Source organism: Triturus cristatus, chromosome 4_1 (assembly GCF_964204655.1).
Source record: "Triturus cristatus chromosome 4_1, aTriCri1.1, whole genome shotgun sequence".
In the NCBI taxonomy this organism is placed as follows: domain Eukaryota; kingdom Metazoa; phylum Chordata; class Amphibia; order Caudata; family Salamandridae; genus Triturus; species Triturus cristatus.
Window position 1 is genome coordinate 570565552 of NC_140585.1, and position 26610 is coordinate 570592161.

Here is a 26610-nt window from a genome sequence, read left to right on the forward strand (position 1 = left end):
CTCTGATGGCTAAAGCCCGGGGTATCTCTCTGGTGTCATATGCAGATGACACCCAGTTGGTGATCACCTTTTCCAACAATCCCAGCAAAATTTAAAGACGATCTAACAGCCATCTCAGAGTGGATGACAGCCAACTATTTGCAGCTAAATTCGGCTAAATCAGAAAGCCTCCTGGTAGGTAGGGACTCTCATCTTTGGGGCAACCAGTGGTGGCCTCCTGCTCTTGGAGTGCCCCCTATGCCCATACCTATGGTTAAGAACTTAGGAATATTGGTGGAGAAAGATCTCACCTTTGAGGCCCATGCCAATTCTGTGGCAGGTAAATGTTTTGGGCTGCTACGTGGCCTAAAGCCAATTCTGGGTCTCTTTGGCTCTCAAACCCGGCAGTTGTTCATCTAGTCCTGAATTATGACTGGACTAGAATATTGCAATGTGCTACTTTTGGGGTCCAACAAATCCGCGATCAAGAGGCTTCGACGCGACCAGAACACGGCTGCCTGCGCTCTGTTTGCTCTTCCTAAACATTGCCATGTCTCTAACCTCCTCCGGCAGTTTCATTGGTTACCTCTGGAACAGAGAATACACTTCAAAGCCCTGTATATCATTCACAAGATATTCTCAGGCATTGGCCCAGGAATCTTGAGCGACATATGCTCCCACTATGTACCTACACACACTCTGCGCTCTGCAGACCTGTATTTGGCCAGAGTTCCTCGGATATGGACGGCCAGAGCAGGTGGCCGCTTTTTCAAGTCGCCGGCTTCCGCTCTGTGGAACTCCTCACTCCTTCCCATCCGCAGCACCTCTGAACATTGGACCTTTAGAAATATGGTGGATACCTGGCTCTTCTCCAAATACAAATTTCTCTTGACACCTCACTTTATGTTCGACATTAGCGCTGAGACTCACTGTTGTTGGTGCAGCCATGCGCTCTATAAATACTATGACATAACATGTGTTCAAGTCAGTTTTCAGTGATAGTTTGGGTAGGAGAACTGGTTTTAAGCACAAAATTAAAGAACAAAGTGGAGTCACTCCTGTCAAACACAGACTAAGGAAAGTACCATTAGGTATTCATTAAGAATTAGGTGACATTCTAAAAAGGACATTTGAGGATGGTGCCAAAGAGCCTATCGAATCATCATTATGGTTATCTCCCATGGTGATAGCGAGAAAGAAGAATGGTCAGTTAAGGGTCTGTATGTACTTGAGGAGCCTTAATAAGGCAATATGGGTAAATTCTTTACCAAGATTAACTTGGCATGTGCTTACCATCATATCAAACTTAGTGAATCCTCACAACATCTAATTGTATTATTACCAGTAGGCACATTCCAATTCAGGAGGATCCCTTTTGGATTGGCATCTGCTGCCTAGGCTTTTCAACAGGTGTTGGAAAATGTGTTACAGAGGGCGATATTCTGGTGGCAGGAGAAGATTGTGACAGTCATGACAAATGTATGCATCTGGTATTAAAAAGGTTACAAACAGGTGAGGCCGGCACTGACTGGAGGTAGGGGGCAGCGGCGGGAGGATGTTTGAGGTAGAGGGGAGGATGCAGGAGGGGGGGAGGATGTAGGGGAAGCGGCTAAGAAAAAATCTAATAAAAAACGTACATTTTTCCCACATTCTAGCCTATCTCTCCTCTGTAGTCCTCCCTCGCTCGGAGTAAGCCACAGGAAGCACACCCGGGCTCCCAGTCAGCCAATCAGCTCAGACGCTGACTGGAGGCCTGGGCATGTTCTCCACATAGGCTGCGATGCAGCCTGTGTGGAGATCATGCGAAGTACGCATGACTGTTCAAGAGGGCCGTCCAAGCAGCCATTGTGCCCTTTAGGAGGGTGCAACCACTCCTCCCCTTCCCCCGCCCTCTCAAAAAAAGCTGTGGGCGGAAGTAGGGGAAAATAAAATGGTAATAACAGGAGTTTTCATCATTTATTTTCTCTAACTTTCACTGCAAAAAAGTACTTGTTACAAAGTTTGACATAACAGTCAATATAAAGAAATGCACGTTTGCTAAAAACAGCATTGAGTACTTGGTCCATGTCATTTCTGAGAAATGGATAGAGACTAGGCCTGGGTTAGAAGAAGCTCTTACGAATGCCCCTAGTCCAAAGAACAAGTAACATGTTCCATCCTTCCTAAGAATGTGCGAGTTTTATGCCAAGTTCTTACCAAACGTTTCTTTAAAAATGGTTCACATGAGGAAACTTCTCAAGAAAAACAAAACATTAGAATGAAGTGATGTGTGTCAAACTGAATTTGCGCACTCAAGAATGGCATTGTTCCTGCTGATGTGTTGCCACCTTTTGACCCAACCGGAGAATGTACTATTACAATAGATGCTACTAATGATGGGCTGGGTGCCACTATTGCACAGATAAAAGAAGGTAATGAAATGACTGTGGGTGTTGCGTCCAGGTAATTAAAAGAAAACGAGAAGGTGGCTTGTTGCTGGGCGGTGGTACAGGTCAAATGTTTTATATGGGGTAGGAGATTCACCCTCAAGACAGACCACAAACCATTATTGGGGAGTGGTCATCAAAGATCATACTCCTCTACTGGGTAGGTTGAGTTCCAAACGACTGCAATATAATGTTAACATTAAATACATCCCAGGAGGAAAAACACTACCGCGGATTATCTTTATCTTTCTCCGCTCAATGGGGAAGATTTGGATGACAAAGAGTGCTTGATAGCAACGGTTGATGTATATCAAGGCGAAGTGTTTACAGAGGATGAGTGGAATATCAAAATGGTCTAAGATGAAGATTTAGAGAGAGTGAAAAAGTTTGCTATGGGCTGGCCCAAAGAAAAAAACCACAGGTACGAATTCAAGGCTCTTTCAAGGTGGGGGATGAGCTGCCTATAGAGAAAAATGGCATGTTAGTGCATGGTGACAGGTTTATACCTCCGAGTGGGTTAATAGAAAAGATAATTGTGAATGGGCATGAAGGACATTTGGGGCAGGTCACTACCAAAAGAAAAATTAGGGACAGTTATTGGTGGCCAGGGATGGACAATGATGAAATAACGACAAGTGTACGTGAATGTGTTATACACGTCACCAGTGATAAAGGATTGAAAACAGAATCTGTGCCTATGCAGTCGATCAGTCTTCCCGAGGGAGCATGGTCTAAACTTGCTATAGATTTCATTGGCCCTTTTTAAAACTCTATACACAGGAATTTAGATTTGGCATCGTGGTGGTAGATTATTACAGCAAGTGGTGGGAAATGGATTTTATGGTGGAACATAATACGTCTAGTGTCATAAAGCTCTTGAAGAAACTGTTCCTGAGGGAAGGTTATCCAAAGGAAATTATTTCAGACAATGGAGTGAGGCTCGTCTCCAGAGAGAAGAGGGTTGTTTTGCAGAACAATGCTATAAAACACAAACGCATAGCACTGTACCACCCACAGACTTGTGAACAAAATGAATCACACTTGGGTGAGTGCATTCAAAGGGCTGTGCAAAATGGCTTACATTTGGTGGAGGCTGTGGAGAGTATGGTTTGGCCCCATTGGTCAAGTCCTAATGCTGTTACTGGGGTGTGCCATTTTGAAGTTATAAGGGGATGTGGGCCGGCATCAAAGTTTTGTCCCACATTGTGAAGAGAGTACCTACATAAATCTGATCCTGCTGTTGCAATAGTCTGGATTACAAGGCCTAAAGAAGAGTTGTTTCATGATAAAATGAAAGAAGGTATGATGCTGGAAACGAGTTTAAAGAAGGTTAGAATGAGATTAAGGTTGGTGTTGGGGTGCGGGTGAAAGATGCCATTCAGGTTGCCAAGGTAAAATCTAAATTCAGGTCACCAGTCAGAGTAGATGCTGTGGCCAGAAATGCTATTTGTACAGAAGAACGTGAATGGTGGAACAAAAGTAGGGAAGTAAAAGTGAGGCTGGGAAATGATAAGTGTGAGAGAGAGAGTGGTTCATCGTATATAAGGTTGAATGACGAGTCTTCAAATTCTGCCAAGTCTGTTGGAGGACCATCAAGTCTTAAACTTGTCCACTTAAGTCAGTCATTAAGGCTGAATACCCCCCTGTACGAAGGAGTAAAAGGCTTGTGTCTAAACCGGTCAGACTTCGTGATGTATGATTTGGTATATGAGAAGTTACTGTGATATATAATTGTGATGTAGTAAGTGTATTTCTTATATTATGCATCTGTCCATGTGGTCTTGTTCTTATAAAAAATTACCATGATGTAGATATTTATGACGGCAGGATTTTTGTATGCAATCAAAAGATGGGGGGAGATAGAGGTTGAGGTTAGGTTCACCCTCCTAACTGAATGAAGTTTCACAAAATCTGGAATACTAGAATAAAAACCTAACCGTGGGGAAGAACAGGGTTACCACTGAACATGTATGAAAATCCTCTATCCAGGAAGACAAATTATTTTCTAGAGTCCCCTCACCCACCAGGGTTTCCCCTAGGTGGCATGCTTCATCAGTGGGGTCCTCTCAATCCCCTGCGGATTGAGGCGTGTTGAGACTTGTGGAACTACGTAGGAGCACTAAGCTGTGAAAAATGTGTAGTGCAGTGAAAGTGGAGTGGAGTGGAAACACAAAAAGTTAATAATGCCTAATTAGTGGGCTAATATTTTATTCCTGCCCCTAGTTGGTATGACTAAAATCAGCGGTTAATAATAGGGAAAATCTAACTATAATAAGTATAGAGACTCTAGTATTGGGTCAACATGTTTCGAGCTGTCCCCTCAAAGCTCTTTTTCAGGACCTTCTGAGGACCAGCCCCGTGCGTGCCACTGCTAAGCAAACCTATCATTAAGAATTAATGAGGTGCACACCTACTGTGTATACACCTAACACATAATACATATGGTTAATCACTGACACGTAGTATTTTAGGTTAGGCAGAATTTTGCCTCATGATCTGCAGGGGTAGAGGAGCTTGTAGTTGCACCTTTGTCAAAGCGCACCTCTGGCAAATCAACTAATGGCACCCCCGGAGACCGCATCATTATAGTTAGATTTTCCCTATTATTAACCCCTGATTTTAGTCAATTTTTGAGCCTTACATATATGCATATTTTTCACTGTTCTTTTTAGTGTTCCCCCCTCCTTGGATTTTCCCTTTCCCCCTTGCCACCCTGGTTGGTTTTTTATTCTTTTGCACCATGAAGAAGGTGTGACCGTCCTTGCAATTGTGTCACCAAAATGCGCGTTGGTGCCGACTTGGGACTGAACACAAGGACCCTGGAGAGTATGTGACAAAATAGCATGGAATCATCCCATTACCCATGTCCATATTTGTAAAATCATTGTGTGGCACAATTATATATTTCTTATCATATTTCTTTTTATTTTAGGAAATGTAGACTCATCTATGAATTGTTATGCAATCGGTTTTTGGGGAGATTCCATTTGAGTAGGAATTATATCTTGAATTAATTGCATGATATTACTCCTTGTGATTCCTAAACGAGACTTTTTTTTTATGTGTGTTGATTATTGCAACAAGCTATATGTGTAGAATGATTGGATTGTGTGTGTTTTGCATGAAAGTGTGATGTTTGTGGGGCTTGTGGGAGCTTTGTTTGAAAAATGTATTGATTTCATTGGTACATTGAGATGTGTTTCATATCATGGTCTGTGATCTAAATTGACACGATTCCAGGTGTCTAAAGATTGTGACCCCATCTTCTCAGGAGGGACAAACATCTGCTTCAGCCACACCACCCAGCCCCTCTGGAAGGACCACCACTGCATACACTTCACCTTCAACACCGCCACCGCACCCAAGCCCGCCCGCGCCCCCCACGAAGGAACTGGAGCAAAGTCACAGAAGAGCACCTCAACACCACTCTCCTCCAAGACCTCCCCAGTGCCACGACTGACACCAACGCCGCAGCCAGGGAATTTCACTGCTGGCTCTACTGCTGCGCCGACAAGCTTGCACCCCTCCGCCACCCCACCAAACAACGCCCTCTGAAGGCCGCTTGGTTCACCACAGAACTATAAGAAGTAAGGCGCTCCTGCAGATGCTCAGAGAAAACCACGGAACAACGACAGGAGCGCCCTGAAGGAATACCACCAGTGCATAAGAGACACCAAACGGACCTTCATCAGAGACAAGGTCCACACCAACGCGACCAACGCCAAAGAACTGTTCACCATCATACAGCATTTTGCCAAACCCCCCCAGCGAAGTCACGGATGTCACACCTATCCAGGAACTCTGCAACAAGCTCAGCTCCTACTGCCATCTGAAGAGCAAGGTCCTCTACAACAACTTCAGCGAACAGACGCAGGACACCACCCCCTACCCACTGCCGCCGACAAGCCAACCGTCATGACCTGGAATCTCGGCACCGTCGAACACATCACCGGGACCATGATGAAAATCCACTCAGGAGCCCCGACGGACCCCTGCCCACTGCACATATTCCACAGGGCCACCGCCGCCATCACACCCGAACTAGGACAGACCGTCAACACCTCCTTCACATCCGGCATCTTCCCAGATGACTGCAAAACAGGCAGAGGTTAAATCCCTCCTCAAGGAACCTACGGCCGACCCAACGGACCTGAAAAACTACCGGCCCATCTCTCTCCTCCCCTTCGCGGCCAAAGTCAAAGAGAGGCTCATAAACGCTCAGCTGATCGCCTTCATCGAAGAGAACTCCATCCTAGATGCTTCCAAATCAGGATTCTGCTGCAACCACAGCACCGAGACTACCCTCCTCCCCGCCACTGACGACATCTGCATGCTACTGGACCAGGGACACACTGCGGCCCTCATCCTACTAGACCTCTCTGCAGCCTTTGACACGGTCTCACATCGCACACTAGCAGCCAGACTTCTGCTTCCAGGAAGGAATGAAGGACGTCGCAGCCTGGATGAAAGACAGCTGCCTCAAGCCCAACTCAGAGAAGACTGAGGTCCTCATACCCAGCACCTCTGCCTGTGAGAACACCTGGTGGCCCCCCTGCCCTCGGGAATCCACCATCTCCTACAGACCATGCACGAAACCTCGGCATCATCCTCGACTCCTCCCTCTCCATGAACCGCCTGATCAACGCCGTCGCATCCGCCTGTTTGAACTGCCTGCGCATCCTCCGCAAGACCTTCAAATGGATCCCTCGACTGCAGAAGGACCGTCACCCACACGCTCATAACCAGCAGACTGGACTACGGCAAGGCCCTCTACGCCGGGATCAACAGAACTCTTCTACCTAAACTCCAAACCATCGGAACTCTGCAGCCAGACTCGTCCTTGGGACACCGTGCCACAAACACATGACCCAACACCCACGAGATCTCCACTGGCTCCCCATCGAGAAGAGGATCACCTTCAAACTCCTCACCCACGCGTACAAATCCCTCAGCAACATCGGACCCAAATACCTCAACGAGAGAGTCTCATTCCATGCACCCAAGAGGAGCCTCCGCTCCGGCGACCTCGCCCTGGCAGAGGTCCCCCCATCAGAGGAAACAGAGCAGGCGGGAGAGCCTTCTCCTACATCACAGCCAAGACATGGAACGAGCTCCGGTGAACATCCGACGCTCCCCTACCTTGCACACGTTTAGGAAGGACCTCAAGACCTGGCTTTTCGACTAATCCGGAGTTGCACCCCCCCCAGCGCCTTGAGACCCTTACGAGTGAGTAGCGTGCTCTTTAAACCCCCTGATTGATTGATTGATTGATTGACATTTTGATGTGCAAGTTGCATTTTTTCTAATACATAATTGATTACGATTTTTTATATTACTCCATTTGGTGTTTTTCTTTGTGTAATGCCCTTCTTGCGACTTTTCAGCGATCTGTAAGTTTCTCTTTGAGGTTCTCCTGTCTTTACTATCAGAGCAGGCAGGTTTTCCCATTTTTTGTTTTTGTGGTTTGTGCTGTAGCAATAGTCAGGAGTATAAGGCTCAGAGTACAGTTTTTTCAAGATAAAATGAAAGAAGGGAATCATGCTAGACACAAGGTTAAAGAAGGTAAGAATAAGATTCATTTGGTGACAAGGTGCAGTGAAAGATCCTATTCATGTTACCAAGGGAAAATCCAAATTCACGTCACGAGTGAGAGTAGATGTTGCAGCCAGAAATGCTATTCATACTGAAAAACATGAATGAATGGTGGAACAAAAGAAGAGGGGTGTAAGTGAGGCTGGGGAACAATAAGAGTGAGAGAGAGTGATTCTCATAAGTACAGTTGAATGACGAGTCTTCATCTTCTCCTAAGTGTGTTGGAGAACCATCAAGACTTAAACCCAGTCCATTTGAGTCAGTCATTATGACAGATTACCCCCCATTATGAAGCAGTAAATGGGTCAAGTCTAAACCGGTCAGATTTTTTTTATATATGGTTTGACATATGAGAAGTTATTGTGATAGATAATTGTGATGTAGGAAGTGTATTTCTTAGGATGTGTTCTTGCACCTGACATGTTATTTATTTTTGTATTTGTGAATTTACCTCAAAGTTCCTTTTGTTGCTATTGTGAAGGAAGGGAGATGTTGTGGTGTTGCCTCACTAAATTTCACATTCTAGATCCTTGCTCTTAGGGATGTGGAATGTAGAGTGGAAGTCCTAGATAATAGGAAATCCATTATGTGGCAGTGGCTGCCTGAGACTGTAAGAGTATGGCCAATAAACCTTTAAATGTCACATGAACATGTGCTGTGCTGTTCTGGTGTTATATTTCACCACACCTAGCCTGAGTTGTTTATTGAAGACAATGTACAGAAACATAAGGAATTATTGGTCTATTTGTCATCTGAGTGGATACACAGAGATCTGGTTGCTCCCTTCCCCTACATAAACCAGAGGTCATCTCAGAGCTATAACAGCTATGTCATCTATGAGAATGATAGTTAAACTTGAATATATTTTAATTTTAGTATACATAAATATGTTTGATGACTACTTAGGGCCTAATTACGAGTCTGGCGGTCCAAGGACTACCAGGCTCATGATGGTGCGGCGTTCCCGGTCTTGCAAATGCCACATTACAACCCTAGTGGTCGTGCTGGCCTGGGACCGGTGACTCCACCAGGGAACCGCCATTCCCCGGTGGTTGTGCAGCGGTCAAGAGGCATCTATATGCTTGGCAGGACTGCCGCGGTCCCACCAAGCATGTTACAACTTTCATCTCTGCCACTGATTTCATGGAGGTCTTTCCTCCATGGAAACAGTGGTGGAGTTGAAAGAAAGGGGTCCTTTGGGCCCCCCTGGGCCCCACACTTTGTGAATGGACACAGGGGGCACAACATGTGCCCCCCTGTGTGCATGCACAGAAGTTCCAGCATGGCATAGACTTTTGAATTCATGCTGTGCTGGAACTTCCTTTGACGTTTCCATTGCTGCGCCTCTTTTATAGGCACTGCCATGGGAATGCCAAAGGAATCGCCCGACAATGACAAAAAAAGACATTATATGGCAGGAGGTACTCACGTGGGTTTGGCGGTGTGGCAGCGGGGTGGTCCCGCTGCCGCACCGTCAAACTCGTAATAGGGCCCTAAGACTTTTTTATCAGAATCTCCCAAAATTTAAATTAATAGCTAAAAATTATATGCTGCAGGAGCAGTTGAGCTTAGAACATGTCACGTGTAAAAATAATATTTTAAATAATATGAATTCTTCACATTAAAGTTGGTTTTATCAGGACCTTATTTGAAATACTAATTTTTAAGAGGTTTTTTAAGGTCACTCTTTTGAATTATCTTTTCATCAGCTGAAGAAGTCACATTTCGAGTACCTTTAGAAGGATCAGGGAAGATTCCGTGACTTCTGCTTTTGATGACTGATGGTTTTGGTACTTGTTGGCTTCCTTGTCCTGAATGAGACTTTGCATGGTCAACGCTTTCACTCTGTTCCTTCAGAGGGTACCATCGAGGAGTGTTGTCTAGATGTAAGGTGCTGGATAAATCAATTAAAATCTAAAACATAATAAAGGAAACACATTTTATTTTAAATAAAGAAATATAAATTATCAGCATACTTGTAATAATTACAATATTTTGTAGAATTAGTAAAATAACAACTTACCAAAAAGCCTACTCAATGGCCCACATAACATTTACTTTTTGCTCTCCTGAAAATTACAAATGTCTTCTAATTTCTTTAAATCTGATAACCATTTTGAAGTGAGTAATTTCCATGTTCAAACCCATATTTTCTCAGGTTTTGAACTAACCTACATTGTATTAGATTAGTCCACTCTACTACTAAGGGGCCGATTCCGATCTGGGTCGGAAGGGCACCGATCGCGATCCGGCCGGGAAAACTACGAGCCGTACGCGTGTTTTCCGGCCAACTCGTACAGCTGTACGAGCGAGCCAGTACGATGCGAGCTACATGAAATTCACCGACAGAGTCGTTACCGGGTACGAACTGCTCCGTACGTCTCGGTCGTAAGCTAACCGTGGCGTGCAATGGATGCGATTCACGACCGAGCCAGTACGATGCACGCGTCAGACAGCCTGTGTGAGCTGGAGTGTCTGGCTCGCAAAAGCTCCCGGAGTCGGACTTCGGGGGTCTGTGTCGGACCCACCGACACCCGCAGCCATACGACTCGCACACAGGGGGAGACCTATGGGTCTCCCCAACACAGGCATGTACGGTGCGGATGGCACCGGCGCGTACCCACTGTAGGGGGTGCACTTGTTCGAGACGTACCCATTCAGTCAATGGGAGCGCATCTACGCGTCGTACAACTGGCTCCCATTGACTTCTATGGGAGTCCGACCGAACCGAGTCCGACAGCATACGAGCGCATCGTACTCGCTCGGTCGGACTGTAGGGGTCCGGCTCGGTCAGAAAACACTCCGGATCCAACTCGGTCGGAGTGCTTTCCGACCCGGATCGGAATCGGCCCCTAAATCTACCACTAGACTGCGATGATAATTAACCCATGTTGCAAGAACTGGAGAATCATAGATTCCATGTTATACTATCTTTGTGAAATTTCAGCTCAAGATAAATTGTAGTTTTTATAATGCATAAGCGCCAAACCAGTATTTGAATAAAATAGTGAAGACAATATCAAAGTGACCCCTGTACTGTCTTGCTCTAATATAATTGACTCTACATGGAGCTGCACAGACAACAGCAGCATCAAGATTCACCAAAATGCTGATGATGCAAAATGCTCCTTTGCTTCGACATCTAACATCGGAAACACTGTGTGCACATCCTCCAGATCTTGATTTAAAAAAAAAAAATTAGTTTTGCTTCTGTCGTGAAAGCTTTGGGGTGATCCATCAAGTGGAGGTAGAGAAAAAGGGGGGTCCCAAAACACGTTTTCCCCATGCAAATTCCCATATGGAGTATAGGGCCAGATGTACGACCATTTTTTGCGGCCGCAAAGGTGTTTTAGGCCCATTTGCGACCGCAAAAAACATGTGGCCCATGTACCAACCCTATTTTGTAAGTCGCTAATCAATTAGCGACTGGCAAAATAGGGTTAGCGACTCGCTATTCGGAAGAGGTGTTCCAAGGGCGTTCCTTCCTAATAGTGACTCCAAAACCTATGTATGAATATTTTACAACCACAATTGCGGTCACAAAACACTTGCAGTTTACCACCCTTCTCAGAAGGGTGGTAAGGCACTCACATATTTTTTAAGGGTAGGCAGTGGTATCAGGGACCACTGCCTGCCCTGAAAGAATGAAACTGAAAAGTTTCATTTTTGTGTTTTTAAATGCAGCCCATTTTCCTTTAGGGAAAACAGGCTGCATTAAAAAAACATTGCTTTATTTAAAAGCAGTCCCAGACATGGTGGTCTGCTGACCCCAGCAGGACACCATCCCTGGGAGTGCTAGCTATTCCCAATGTAGTCGCAAATTGCAACAGCCTCATTAATATCCATGAGGCATGCAATTTGCGACCCCATTGGGAATCGCAAACAGTGTCTCAGACACTGTTGTACATAGCATTTTGCGACTCGGAATTTGTCGCAATTTGCGAGTCTCAAAATGCTATGGTCGTTCATCTGACCCATAGACACGACTGCAGAATGGAATTACACCAAATTTGGCAGAAAGGTAGCTGTTGGTTCAGAACATGACCTTTGTGTGAATTGCTGTAAATCCATTTCGAAGTAAGAGAGATATTAAAGAAAAAACGAATTTAGATATCTAGCGACGCGAAGGCTCTGTGAACCCTCCTGATATCGTGCTGAGATCTGATTGGCTACCAACTCTTCAACCAGGTGTGGGCAGCCATCTTGGGACTCCTCTTCAGTCGAGTACCCAAATTAATTTTTTCAAAAAGTGAAGGCAGCATGGTAGGAATACTCTGACCATTTAACTGTGGTCCTTGGATCTCTCTGTGACCCTGTCAGAGACATTTTCTTCACAGGAATGCGTGGGAGCTGCAAATCCATGGCAACATAAAAAAAAATAGTAAGTGCAGTCTCCCACACTTGTTTACAGTATAGCCCCTGGGTGGGCCAGGTCCCAGGGGCATGCTGGCTTTAAAAAGAAAAAAAAGAAGGGGCACATGGGACAACCCTCCTTGGGCTTAATTATTCCCCATGGACCACCACCTCCCTAGGGCTTAATTTTATTTATGCAGGGGGTGCTCAACCCACCTGAGCCCTGGGGACCACCTCCTCCCCAGGGCAACACATAAATTGACTGGGGAAGGCCACGTGGAACCCCGAGGCCCCTGGGACCACCTCCTCCCTGGAGCTAAATACAAAGAAATGGGGGGGGTCTAGGAGACCTCCGAGCCCCAGGGACCATCACTTCCCCAAGCTTCTAAATAAATTGACTAGGGGGGCCATGCAGACTTCCCACCAAGGATAATCACCTCCTGGAGCTACGTAAAATCTGAAGCAGGGGCTGCACGGACCCTCCGCTCTACGGAGAGCACCAACTCTCTGAGGATTTCTTTTTTTTTTTAAAGGGGGAAGTGGGAAGTGTTCCCGGCCCCTGAGACCCCCACCTTCCTGGGGTGGCTATGCAAACAGGGGGAGGGGGGCTATGCGGCCCAGCCTCCTGGAGCCATAATTGGCTCTGGGGACCGCCAACCCCCAAGCCCAGCTCATACTATGTCCTGGCGACATAGTAGGACATAGCTATTTGCTTTTGCTTGGCGGGAGCTTTGACAGCTGCTGCCAAGCAAAAGCAAACATTCCAGTTCTGGCGGGCCTCTGGAAGTGGGAGTTTAATAATTTTCCCTGCCCTCAGACATGCAGTTGAGGAAAGAGATGAAACAATTGCTCCTGCACGGAGGGAGCTGCCTTTCCAGCAGCACCCTCTGTGCAGCAGCAATACTGGCTCCCGCTAGAGACCGGGAGCGAGCTGGGTCTGCGGAGGCCTTGAGGTTCCCCCCACGGTCCTGGGGAAAAGAGCAGCAGGAGGCAAAATAAAGGTCAGAAATGAGAAGAAAGAGGCTAAATAAAGGTGACAAATTAGCAGAAAGAGGTGGAATAAAGTTCAGAAACTAGCAGGAAGAGGCAGAATAAAGATCAGCAATGAGCAGAAAGAGGCAAGACTACGGTAAGAAACGAGCTGAAAGGGGCCAAATAATGGGCAGAATGATCAGAAAGAGACAAAACAGAGTTCAGAAATAAAAAGCAAGAGGCACAATAGAGGTCATAAACTAGCAGCAAGATGCAGAATAAAGGTCAAGAGCGAGCAGAAAGAGGCACAATAATGGGCAGAATGATCAGAAAGAGGCAAAATAGAGGGCTGGAGTGAGGAGAGAAGAGGCTAAAAAACACATTGAAAACAAGCAGAGTAGGCAGAAAACAGAAGACAGCAGAGGATAGCAGGCAAGCTGGACAGGAGGACTGCCACAAAGGGAGCTGGCACGAGGACCTGCTCCCATACGCCCCCTACTTTTTTAACCCTACACCCACTGACAGACCCACTATACACTCACGCACCCACTCACAGACCCACTCAGACATTCACACACCCATTGACAGACAAACCAAGACACTGATGCACCCACTCACAGATCCATTCAAGCACTCATTCACCCACTCACAGACCCACTGAGAAACTCATACACACACACTCACAGGTCCACTCAGAGAGCCATTCACACATTTGAGATGTCATCAGTGATGTCACTGACCATGTCATGAGTCATGTAATATGTGAGGTCCTAAGCAGTTCATTGTGGGGGCATACATTATAGCTAGCTCTGATAACTGTAGCTGCTGAATTTCACTTGTTTTTTACGAGTGAAGTATGAGCCTAACTATAAAGTCCCTGTGATCTTTGTTTTTTTCACTGAATATATATATATATATATATATATATATATATATATGGTACTCAGACAAAATATTGAGTTTAAAATATCGATGTACAAGAATATTTGGTCTGAAATATCGTGACATGGAAATATCGATGTCAGGAATATCAATGTCAAGAATATCAAATTGAAGATAAGCAATATTGATTTTTAAATATCGAAATTATTAATATTGTTTGCAAAAATATACTTGTTTGAAATATCATTTTTCAAATTATTGGTATGTATTTTAGTTTATATTTTAAATGTATATGATGTAATTTTTTTGTATAATTATTGTTTTTTTTTTTATATATTTAAGTTTTTAGTAGTTATTACATTTTATTTAATTTTGTGTTATTTAGTTCCATAGCGGGTTGTGGGTTTTACAGGGGTATAGGATGGGAAGTCATTTAATTATAATGAATTATTAATTTGTTGTTGATTAATATAAATTAATGATTCGGAAATTAAATATGTTAATTGTGTATGTTTGTGGGGGGTGCAGGTTGTGGGGTTATAGGGGTAAAGGGTGGGATGTAATTTATTTTTAATTAATAATGTTTTGCAAACTATTATTAATTCATTCATTAAAAATAATTATGTTAATTGTTTAATTCATTTTTTCCAGTTGTGGATTGTAGGATTATAGGGATAAAGGGTGGGAAGTAATTTATTTTTATTTAATTAATACATATTTACCAATTAAAATTAATTAATTGATTACTAATTATTTTAAATCTGTTTATTTATATTTGTTTAGGTTTGGATTGTGGGGCTTATATGGGGTAAAAGATGGGGAGTAAATTATTTTAGTTAATTAAAAATAAGTTTTGCAATTCTATGAACTATTTAATTGACAATTAATTGTTTTAATTGTGTAAATATTGTTTTTGTTTGATTTCTGATTTGGGTTATGTGGTTTAAAGGGCTGGAGGGTGGGAAGTTATTGAATTTTAATGAATTTATATTCAGTTTTTAATAATATCTGTTTAATTGATAATTCATTATGTCAATTGTGTTATTAAATTATTTGTTCTACATTGTATATATGGGCTGTGGATTTTAAAGGGGTATGGAGTGGAAAGTAATTTAATTTTAAATAATTAATAATTATTTTTTAGTTATTAATTAAAATGTTGATAGTTAATTTTGTTAATTGTGTAAATAATTTTTGATAACTTTTGTATGTTGTGTGTTTTGTGGGGGTATATTGTGGGAAGTACATTATGAAAATGAATTAATTATTATTATGTAATATTGATAATTGGTTTGTTGTTAAATATTTATATTAAAAGTGCAAATATTGTTTTTTTTAAAGATACTTTTTTGGTGCAGGTTCAAAGGTTTGGGACGTTATACAGTGGTAAGTAAGTAAATTAAATTTATGCACTATTTATTTTTTTGTTACAAAATATTTTTTAAATAAAAAAAATATTTGTATGAAAATTATTTTTGCATTTTATGTTAAATAATATTTGTAGGTATTTTCATTCTGTATTGTAATTTATTTTTTAATTCTTTTACATTAAATAAATTTGAATCTTTTTAAATTATACTAATTTTTTTAATATAATATATTTTTTAAGTCATTTTATTTTGTTTAAGATATATATTTTTATTTGTACTAATTGGAGTGGGAATAGTACATGTTATCCAACATCCCTTATCCAACACTGTCCCTACTATTGTACTGACTGGAGTGGGAAAAGTAAATTGTACCCCTCCACTATCCAACACTTTCCCTACTGTTGCACTTATTGGAGTGGGAATAGTAAATACTCCTCTGCAATCCAATACTTTCCCTATGGTTGTACCTTCTGGAGGCGGAATAGTACATTTTACCCCTCCACTATCCAACACTTTCCCTACAGTTGTATTGACTAGAGTGGGAAGAGTACATTTTTCCCCACCACAATCCAACACTTTCCTTACTGTTGAATTTGCTGGAATGGGAATATTAAATTTTTCCCTCTGCTATCCATTACTTTCTCTATTGTTGCAGTGGCTGGAGTGGGAATAGTAAATTTAACCCCTCTGCAATCCAATACTTTCCCTACTGTTGTAGTGGTTGTAGTGGGAATAGGACATTGTATCCCTCCACTATCCAGCACTTTCCCAACTGTTGCACTTAGTAGAGTGGGAAAAGTAAATTTTACTGTTCTTCAATTCAACTCTTTTCTGACTTCTTTGATTGAAGTTGGAGTAGTAAATATTACGCTTTTGTATTGCAACATCTTTCTTTGTGTTGTAGTGGTTCAAATGGTTATAGTTGAAAAAACTAAATACTAAAATATATACATTAATTATTATATATGTGTGTTTAACTTCTAGAAGAACAATAATAAAAATGTGGCTAATGGGCCGTCATCTTGGAATTGAGGATTTTGAGCTTTTTTAATTAGAAACAATCATTCTAAAATAATTGGAAATGTTTCATTACTTTTTTTCATAAGGGACACTAAAACATAGCAACTTCTGATGAAATAAGTATAGAGAACAATTAGTGCAGGAAACAGATGATGCGTGCCATTTGATAATAAGGCAGAGTGAGAACAGTGTTCAAAGCACTGTGAGGATACTCTTCTATTGGTTCTTTTTCCCCATTTACATTACTAACACAGAAAACTGCATCCTTCGCAAACTTTCAATGCCACTAATCAGAGGTGTAGCTTCAACTATGTTCATTCTCCAGTTAAAATGAATCAACAAGAAATTCTATTCTAGGTGGATAGCTGCAAACCTTCACTGAATCAATCAGATGGACAAGTCTTTACTTTAGCTGTATGACATTGGGATATTAGATGAGTTGGGCAAGTACCCACCTCAAATAATAATAACCACATTTCTTGTCAGGGTGAACCATTAAAATAACTAAATTAACTCGGGTGTAACCCCCGGGTGGCTAGGGTACATAGCAGGCAGACCAAAGACCAAAATGACAAAATTTCAACAAGAAGAAACTGAACTATGAATTTTTAAAGTTTAAGGTTCAAAGTAGTGTCAAAATTCATTAGGCTACAACTGTGGTCATCTGGTTGCGCTTGGCTGAGACAAGGGCAAGGTTCAAAGCTGACTTGCAGTGGAGCATGGGTCATATCCAGGGACAAGGCTTGTCCCAGGGAAAAGTTTTAGCTTAGGACTTGTCTCTGGAATGGAAGTCAAAACTCCTGAATGGGCAAAGGCAGGAGGTGTGCGTAAAGAGAGCTCAACGTCAATTGGATAGCCACTGGATGAGGACTCTGTGAAGCTAGGGAAATATGGCTGTATGGAATTGTGGGTACTCATTGAGTTGGGTGAGTACCCATTTTAAATAATAACCACACCTTTTGTTAGGGTGAACCACCAAAATCACTATTAATCTGAGCTTAAGCCCCTGGTACCTATGGTGCAGAGCAGGGAGGCGTAACTTAGAGGTAATGTGTAAAGTATTTATGAAGTACCCCTACAGCAATAAAGTCAGACCATAAGAGAAGAAAAATAGCAAAGCAATTTACACCAATATAGGAAATATTAATAAATAAAAACACCAAAACAACAAAAATCCAATTTGTCGAAGTTGCGTTATGAATTTTTAAAGTTTAAGGTTCAAAGTAGTGCCAAACATCATTATGCTCCAACTGTGGTCATCTTGTTGCACTTGGCTGAATTAAGGGTATGGTTTAAAGCTGGCAACTAGGGAGAGTAGGTCGGATCCATGGACCAGGTTCAACCAGCGGAAACATTTGACCTTTTAGTCTCTGGAATGGTAGTCAAAAATCCTCACGGGGCAGGGCAGCAGGCTGTGAGGGGGAGGGCTCCACGTCATCTGTTAGCCACTGGAAGAGGTCTTGTTGAAGCCATGGCCTTTTGAGCTGGAAGGCCCAGAACAGAAGAAATTTGAATTACGTGCGCAGAGCAGTACCTTTTTAATAGGCAACGTTCTTCCAGAAGGGCAAGACTGTAGGCCATAGCCAAAGAGGGCTCCACAAGGCTGGATGCCATCTCCACTAAGTTCAGGTGAATCAGATTTGTTGCGGCGGAGAATAATTTAGCGGGAGTAACCTGAATCTTTGGCCCTTTGATCTTCATTAGATTGGCTTGGCAGGTTCGTCCAGATCTCACACCAGTTTTCAGAGCAAAACATTTGTTTCAGGATTTGTTAGAAGGAATACACTTTGACATCAACCAAGGGTCCAGGACCTTGGAGAAAGCACTTAGGGGTGAAGACTGACTCAAGAGAGGACACGAGTAGAGTCCAGATGAGGTCTAGTTGGAACTAGACAGCTGAGAATGCAGAAAAAGGCCTCTTGAAGTTTGTTGTGTCCCTGTAACCCAAAGAGGAGGTCAGCCTTACAGTGCTTGCAGTCCACTTCTTTGTCCTGGGTACAGGAGGGAAAGCAGGCACAGTATTCAGGGCTCCTTTTGGGTCACAAACAGCAGGTTTAGTCATCATCTGTTTTTTCACAGGTCTGAAGTGATCTGAGAAGGGTACTGTGGGTCCGACGTTAATGCCTGATACCAGCCTTTCAGTCAGGTAAAATCCTGACCACTCCCCAACAAATGGGGTACAAATTGTACAGGGGTGTACTTTTGCAGTCCTTCCTGTTTCTTTATCTGTGAACAAAGCCACAGTGCCCTCTCTGCCAAAAACCAACATGGCAGAACCTGTATTTCCCTGTACAGTGCTCCTGTTCCCACAGCAGAAGAGCAGCCAGATAAATGAGCAACCCCTTCTCTGTGGCTACTCAAAACTGGTTATAGAGGCAGCTACTCTTCCACAGGACTTGGTGCCTGACTGGCTATAAGGAAAACAGAAGAGGCAAGCAAAGGAGTTAGAACATCTGCCTGTGAGAGTGAGGGGCCATTTGAATTAAGTTCCTGGCCACAGCCCAGATGGTCAGCCTGCTAAAGAAACAGAATACCTCCCAACACACAAGGCCTTTGTCTCGGCTATGGGAACAAGTTCACATCTCATTAAGGGGGCTAGTAAGGGCCAGGTTGACAGTTGGAAGCTCATACATTCTAGAGGCTTTAGACAGGTGCCAGGCAACTTTGCTTTAAAATTACCTGTTCTAAAATATTTGATCCAAATCCAACTTTACCAGTGAATTGGGTTTGTATCAAATATTCTAAAAAGTCCAAGAATTAACTCTGTAGCTGTTTCCTAAGTGAAGATAGCAATACAACATTTAATATTGTATCCCAAGGCTTTTCTATAGAACAGGTAATCCTGCTTCAGTGAAAGCATTTTTTTTGCCGTTTCACTGTAAGGACTTGTTTTACTTTAAACTATTAATGTCCTTCTCTTCATGTTAATGTCCTTCTCTTCAATACCCTGGCTTAATGGGCAGTAAGGCCAACTTTGTGGTGAATTCATAATATGTAAAAGGTGAGTTTAAGCCTGTCAAAAATGGTTTAACAGGTCAAAGTTGTAATTCAGACCTGCTCAGCCAAGCTACTTGGGGCAGGCCTTCAGTCTTGTTTACACTAACACTATAGTGGATGGCACAATGAGGGCTGCAGTCCACTGGAAACCTATAAATGTATGGGTACACTTTAGGTACAATATAGTATGGATTTATAGGTAGGTTAAATGTGGCAATCAGGGGTATGCCAATTTCATCACATTGAAGGGAGAGCACAGGCATTTTACCACTGGTTAACAAAGTACACAGTTCTACAGCCAGCAAAACAGTTAAGGGAAACAAAATCTGAATGTACGCTACACAAAAGATGGCGATTTCCAACATAAGCCAAATGCAAGCCTGGGACAGGAATCAAAGAAGATGTTTGTGTGTTTTGAGAGCAAATGAAAACATGGCAGTTTGGATTTAAGAGTTGATTGAGGGCTGATGTTCCTTGGGTTACTGTTAGGGAGTTGTAATATGGCTATCATCACCTCCACCTATATCTCCATGTTGCTAGTGATTAGAGTCTCCATGTACTGAAAGCATTGCGTGCATGTCCTACTCACCACTTAAGGCTGCCACATTGAGCCTACTGGCTGTGCCAAGGCTCCAGCTGGTTACACCCCCTGAGGGCTAGCTCCCACCCACCTTCTGTCTCTTCCAGGAGGTTACATATATTTGTTTCAAAGAAATGGAAGTTGAAGGGTATTCTTGTGTCACCTGCAATCAGACTGTGCCACTACCACCCTACAAATTCTTGTCCACATTTAGGAGCCGATTACGATATCTTTAGGAAAGTATTCCCACTGAATTGGATTAGTAATGCTTTCTGAACAATTCGTTTTTGGGGAGTCCTACCGACCGATTACGATGTGTCCAGATGCTTATGGACTCGGTTTGGTCGTACTCACATTGACTTCAAAGGGGGCCTCTGTCCTAAACAAGAACAAAACCTCCCATTAGAAAAAGGGGTGGCTGGGGAAAACCTTGCACCCTTTGACGGGCACCCCATGGTGCCTGCCACATTGGACATGATTGGGAAGAGGGGTCCATTGGGTACATCTACGGGCCACATTCTGTCGCCTCCGGATGATGAGGGGCTCAGAACGTGCCCCCAAAGACCGATTCCAAAAGCCGTTTTGTCTTGGTTAAACCAAGTCCGAATCAGTCAGCGTACTCACTCATTCGGAAACCGTCTCCATTGGACTGTATGATTCGGCTCTGAATAGCTCGGGCTGCCTGAATCCCATTTGGAACTGATTCAGACAGCCCAGAACGCTTCCTTACATCGTACTCGGTTGTCCGGAAAGGTGACCGATTCAGTAGGAAACAAGGGTTCTGAATCGGATTCATTGATACCGAATCCCATCTGGATCCGGACGACATCGTAATCAGCCCCTAAGACGTTGGTAAAATCATATATACTGGGATCACTAGATCACTGGAAGAAGAAAATTACACAAATTAGTTTTGATATTTTTAAAGAGAAATGTGAAAAGAAGGCCATATATATTGTTTTCACTGAAAAGAACCAGGGGTAAAGTGACGCTATATTTAGTAATTGCAATTATATCTTACTTTACATTTAAAAAAAATTAGAAATTGACTAAAATAAACCAAAGGTTACATAACATTTTAATCTAAAACAAATACTGAAATTCACCAGCTATAGTTATATCTAGTAACTATAACTCATGCCCTGAATTAACTGTGACTCGCTGCCCCGCCATGCACAGTCTTTTAATCAATTATGTCATTTCAGGTGTTGCAGTGATGTTATCATCATTGATGTCTTAGATCATGTCACGAGTGATGTAATATGTGGGGAAATTAGCAGTGCATGGCGATGGCATACGTTATAGTTACTTTAGGCCAAAGAGGCATAGTTACCAGCGATTTTCTGTTTAAAAAGTTACATTGTCACTGAACTTTTCACCTCACCATAACATTACTTTAACCTTTGGTTTTTTCAATGAATTTCAAAGGTTTTTTAATGTAAAGTAAGATATAATTAAAATTCCTAACTATAACATTAATTTAACCTCTGTTTTTGTAGTGAATATCAAAGTTTTTATATTTTATTACTATATGTAAAGCCAACCTCACCTCATGCATAGACTTTGGTCATGCGCAGCATAAGGTCGCTAGTAGCCAGGCCCTGCATCTAACCCCAGAAGGCAGGCATGCCCCTGCTGTTGGGCTGACCGAAGGGCTTGGCCTGTGGCCAGGCCCTGCATTCCACCCCCAGGAGCACCCAACACCCAATCATGCATTCCCTTCGGCTCTGCAGAGCGTAGGGTTAGCCGCAGGTACTGGCCTGTGACCAGGCCCTTCGTCCATCTCCTGTGGGCAGCTAAACCCTATCATCTTAGTCCAAAAATCACCACTATTTTTAATTGTTAAACCTGGCATCCTTGGTGTGGTTTCCCCAGACGTTTTGCCTCCTGACCTCCTGTTTAGCTGACTTCATTTGTGCTGGCTTTAGGATTCTGGGTCCTTTACCACTGCTAACTAGTGCTAAGTGCATATGCTCTGTACTGGTAACATTGGCTTATCCATATTGAATTTCCTTGTAAATCCGTAGTAAACTGCACTATATGTGCCCAGGGCCTGTACATTAAATGCTACTAGTGGTCCTGCAGCATTGATTGTGCCACCCACTCTGTAGACCATTGAACACGGCTCAGGTCTGCATTTGCAGAGCATGTGTGTGCAGTTTTAAACTGCCATTTCAACCTGGCAAGTAACCTACTTGCCAGACTCAATCCTTCCTTTTTATGACATGTAAGTCACCCCTAAGGTAGGCCCTATGTAGCCCCATGGACAGGGTGCTGTGTGTTTAAAAGTGAGGACATGGAAATTTTAGTTATACATGTCCTGGTAGTGAAAAACTGTTACATTAATTTTTCACTACTGCAAGGCCTATCTTTCCCATAGGTTAAGATGGGGATTGCCTTGAAAAATCTTTTAAGTGTAAAATCCCATTGGGAGCAGATAGAAAATTGGAGTCTGGTGTCGCCGTAGTCACAAATTTAAAAGCACAGCTTTTAGTAAAGTTGTTTTTTAAATTGCAGGTCTGAAAATGCCACTTTTAGATAATTAGCATGGTTTTACTGTAACCATTCGGTTCCTCTGTCTGCCTCTGAATAGACGTCTGGGTCAGGGTGACAGTTGGGCTTTGTGCATCCCCTGTAGACAGTCACACAAAGGGAGCTGGGGTGTGACATTTGCATCCTGATGGGCCATCATCAGCCTGATGGGCCTTTCAGAGGTAGATTGGGAGGGAGCTGACAGTTGCACCTGAATAGGGCTGTGCCTGTCCCCACAAAAAGATTTACATGGTCCCCTATAGTGCGTCTGGAGCCATGGAGGGAAGGGCAGGGACCTGGTAAGGTTCAAAAGGCCTCTTTGATGTCAACCCTACTTCAAAGACACATATGGGTGGAAGTACGAGACCCCTGACACCCCCAATTATGTTAAATTATGGGTCCTGAGGAGACTATGCCAAGGAGAGGAGCTGTGCTGGCTGGAGGAACTGTCACTTTGCTACCTGCTTTGCTGAGTTGGTCTGCTCTCTGCTGATTTTCCGTGCTGCAAGTAGCGACTGCCACTTTACAACTTGGTCTGTTGTGTTGGGCTGCTGCCTGTTTCCTCTGGCTGTGAAAGATGATTGAAACCACCCTCTACAACCTTTTTCCTACCCAATAACTCCCAAGGACTTATTGGCCTTCCCTCTGTTGTTGCAGTCTCAGGGCCATCAAAGATTTCGTTTTCACCAGATCAAGTGCTACTCGCTGCAAATTTTCAGGGTTGACTGCTTGAACTTCAATCACAAACTCCAACGATCCACGCTCTGCGCTGATCATAATCACCCACTCTGTATGTGAGTCGATGCTGCAGTGCCAAGAAAAGCCCCTCGTGTTCAAATCCCAGTTGTTAGACCTGCCATCATTGGCGTGGGTCTCCTCTGCATTTTTTGCCCCCGCCTCCTGTGTTTTTTCTGTGTGTTGGATTCCGTTTTGCTGGTCTAGATGCTTTGGGCACTTTGCCACTGCTGTTCAGTGCCAAAGAGAAAGTGCTCCCTTTGTAAATTGTTGTTCTGGATTAGTGATTCAATGATTGGCGTATTTGATTTACTTGTCAAACCTTAGTATAGTGCACTGTGTGTGCCCAGGACCTGTAAATCAAATGCTGCTAGTGGGCTGCATCACTGATTGTGCCACCCACAGAAACAGCCTGTAAAATATAACTTTGGCCTGCCATTGCAGAGCCTGTGTGCAGTCTGGGCCTGCCATGTCGACTTGGCAAGTGCACACACTTGCCGGGCATTAAACCTTCCCATTTCTACATATTAGTCGCCACTAATGTAGGTCCAAGGTACCCCTGTGGGCAGGGTGCATTGTATGTGAAAGGTAGGACATGCCCTGATAAGTGTGGCATGTCCTGATAGTGAAATACTGCCAATTTCACTATTGAAAGCCTACCTGATCCCATGAACAGAATTGAGAGTTTGTTTATAACAAATGATTTTGGGGTATAAAAAGAGGGGCCCAGACCGCAGACTTTTAGATCACTTCTGGGTAATCAAGAGGAACCGTTACCAAGGAGAAGAGCCGGAGAAGTTGAGGAGGAATACTGCCCCTGTGCTGTTTGCTGTCTGGGGTTGGCCTGCAGAGGCTGCTTGCTGCCAAGGAAAGTAGAAAAGGACTTTGCTGTTTGCTTTGTCATCTAGAGGTATATCTCCAAGGGCTTGAAACTGAGCTTGCCTCCTGTTCTGAAGTCTCAGGGACACAAAGACTTCACCACCAGCTCCCATGAACTGCCCTGCTGGGAGTTCTGACCTGCAAGAGGTGCCTGCTGTTGTTTTGGGCCCTTAGACAACTGTTTTCTGCAGGAAGCTGGAAAATCGACGCAATGTGGAAGAAGCAAGACGCATCTGCACCCGTTTTCTGACGCATCGCCGAAGAACCCGTCCCAGCGCCTGACACAGCTTGAGAAATCGCCACACGCTGCACCGAGTGCTCCAATCTCGGAAGTCTGAGACCGACACACCGATTTCGACACAAGGCCTGCAGTGTGGTTGCAAAAGTTCACGCATCGTACTGGATAGTCGCATCAGCGGTGCCAAGTTTGTCGCATCGTTGGGGGACGCAGTAAGAAACGGACACATTATCTTCCTATGCAGTAACAAATCGACACATCACCTCCTCTCCGGAAGGAACAGAGGCATCACCTCCCCTGTGCTGCAGTAAGGAATCAACGCATCACCTTCCCTGCGTGTAAGGAACTGACGCATCACCTTCCTTGCAGCTATTTTGTTTGTTTTGCATGACGAATCCAAGGTACTTTGTGAGAAAAGTGTTGCATTTACAACTTGCATTGAACTGAACTGGTGTGGTGTCCATTTGTAGTGGTTTCACTGTATTACTGTATGTGTTCATAAATGCTTTAGACACTGCCTCTGAGATAAGCCTGTCTGCCCGTGCCAAGGGGGTGAGCAGGGGTTATTTTAGGAGTGTATCCCCCTTATCCTGACTAGCAAGGGTCCCTATTTGGACAAAGGTACCTACAACTGCAAACTAGAGACCCCCATTTCTAACACCAGTGTCACCTTGACAACCAGAAATTCCCTCCGCCACATAGCGCCAGCCGAAGCTTTGCTCAGGAGGGTGTGGTCAGCAGCATTGGGACATATTGATTTCACTAGGGCCACCGGGATTGTTTGTCTTCATCGCGCCAGCCCGGCCATCTGTCGGCAGACCACCTCCCAGTTCAGGGAGCTTGACGTGTGACTAGCCCTGAACCAGGAGACCAACACTCCCTTAAGTCCATTTGGAGCTTAGGTACTGGGGGGTGATGCCGTCCTGGCTGTCAATCGGTGTATCATGGACAGCCAGGAAGGCCTTTGGAACACTGTGTCACTCATTGTGCAATAGCCCACTAACTCCCAGGATTGTCACAGCTCTGCTTGTCTGCTCCCTCACTGGGAAAGTCCTGTTTCCTATCACCTGGTAGAGACAGTTGTACTTGGACTAAAATTTGACCTCTTCCTTCTTGGACTATAATTACTGTAATGGCCCTAAAAGAAGCCCATGTGTTCTAAAGCACTATAATTGCATACCTGCATTAGCTAAGTATAACTTGAGAAGTATTGATTGGATTGTAGTGTATGGGCCTATTTTAACCTGATAAAGATACTTTATTTTTTTACACTAGTGTGAAGTCTTTTTGGGGTGTTGTCACTGTGCACAAATACTTAAAACATTGCCTCATGAGATAAGCCTGACTGCTTTGTGCCAAGCTACCAGAGGGTAACCATAGGTTATCTTTATTGTGTCTAGCTCACCCTGACTAGAGTGGTGGGTTCTACTGGCTTGAGTGTATACCTTAGCCAACCAGAAACCCCACTTATAACAATGGTGATCAGCGGTGAGGATAGAACTTATGTTTGTGCAGTACCTTTTGTGTACTGTACTATCCATATCTAGACCAATTCAAATCAATTGTCTCTGATCCCCATTAGCAGTTTGCTCTACTCTCTTCAATCTACATTTTTTATTTTTCAATTCTCCCTGATTTGTATTTAAGTTTTTACTCTAAATAATAACTCTGATTGGTGGTTCTGCATTTGTGCCTGGCAAGAATGTAGTTTGAGCTGGCCAATCTTGAGGGTTACACTCCAGGACTTCTGCCCGGAATTTGAGCTTCCTGTAAAGAGTACCACCAGGTAGGTGGAGCTGCAAATGGCACTGAGAGCCTTTCAGAAGCCAATGCTTCATTAAATGAGACCCCAAGAGGGGGGTGAGAGTCTGAGGATGAGCTGGATGTGGAGGATCACTTGCACCGGGGTTTGAGGGGAGGCCTTGGGCTGCTACCTGTGGAGGAGGAATGTAACTTACTCCCAGGTATCAGGGCCCTTTCCAGGGCAGGGAGCAGGGTGTTATCCAAAGGCCAGTCCCATTGATCTGGAGGAGAGCCAAAAGTGCTTGAATATTG

The 26610-nt window shown here is 43.7% G+C and overlaps 1 protein-coding gene across 5 annotated transcripts in view; it reads right to left on the reverse strand.

The window, feature by feature from the left end:
* PCLO (piccolo presynaptic cytomatrix protein) overlaps nucleotides 1-26610 on the reverse strand; it is a 1384288-nt gene that overhangs the window by 221597 nt on the left and 1136081 nt on the right. For all 5 annotated transcript variants that reach the window (XM_085652900.1, XM_085652897.1, XM_085652899.1 and 2 more), the window contains one exon: nucleotides 9731-9911. In XM_085652900.1, coding sequence (XP_085509026.1) covers nucleotides 9731-9911 — 181 coding nt within the window. The remainder of the gene's footprint in view (nucleotides 1-9730; nucleotides 9912-26610) is intronic.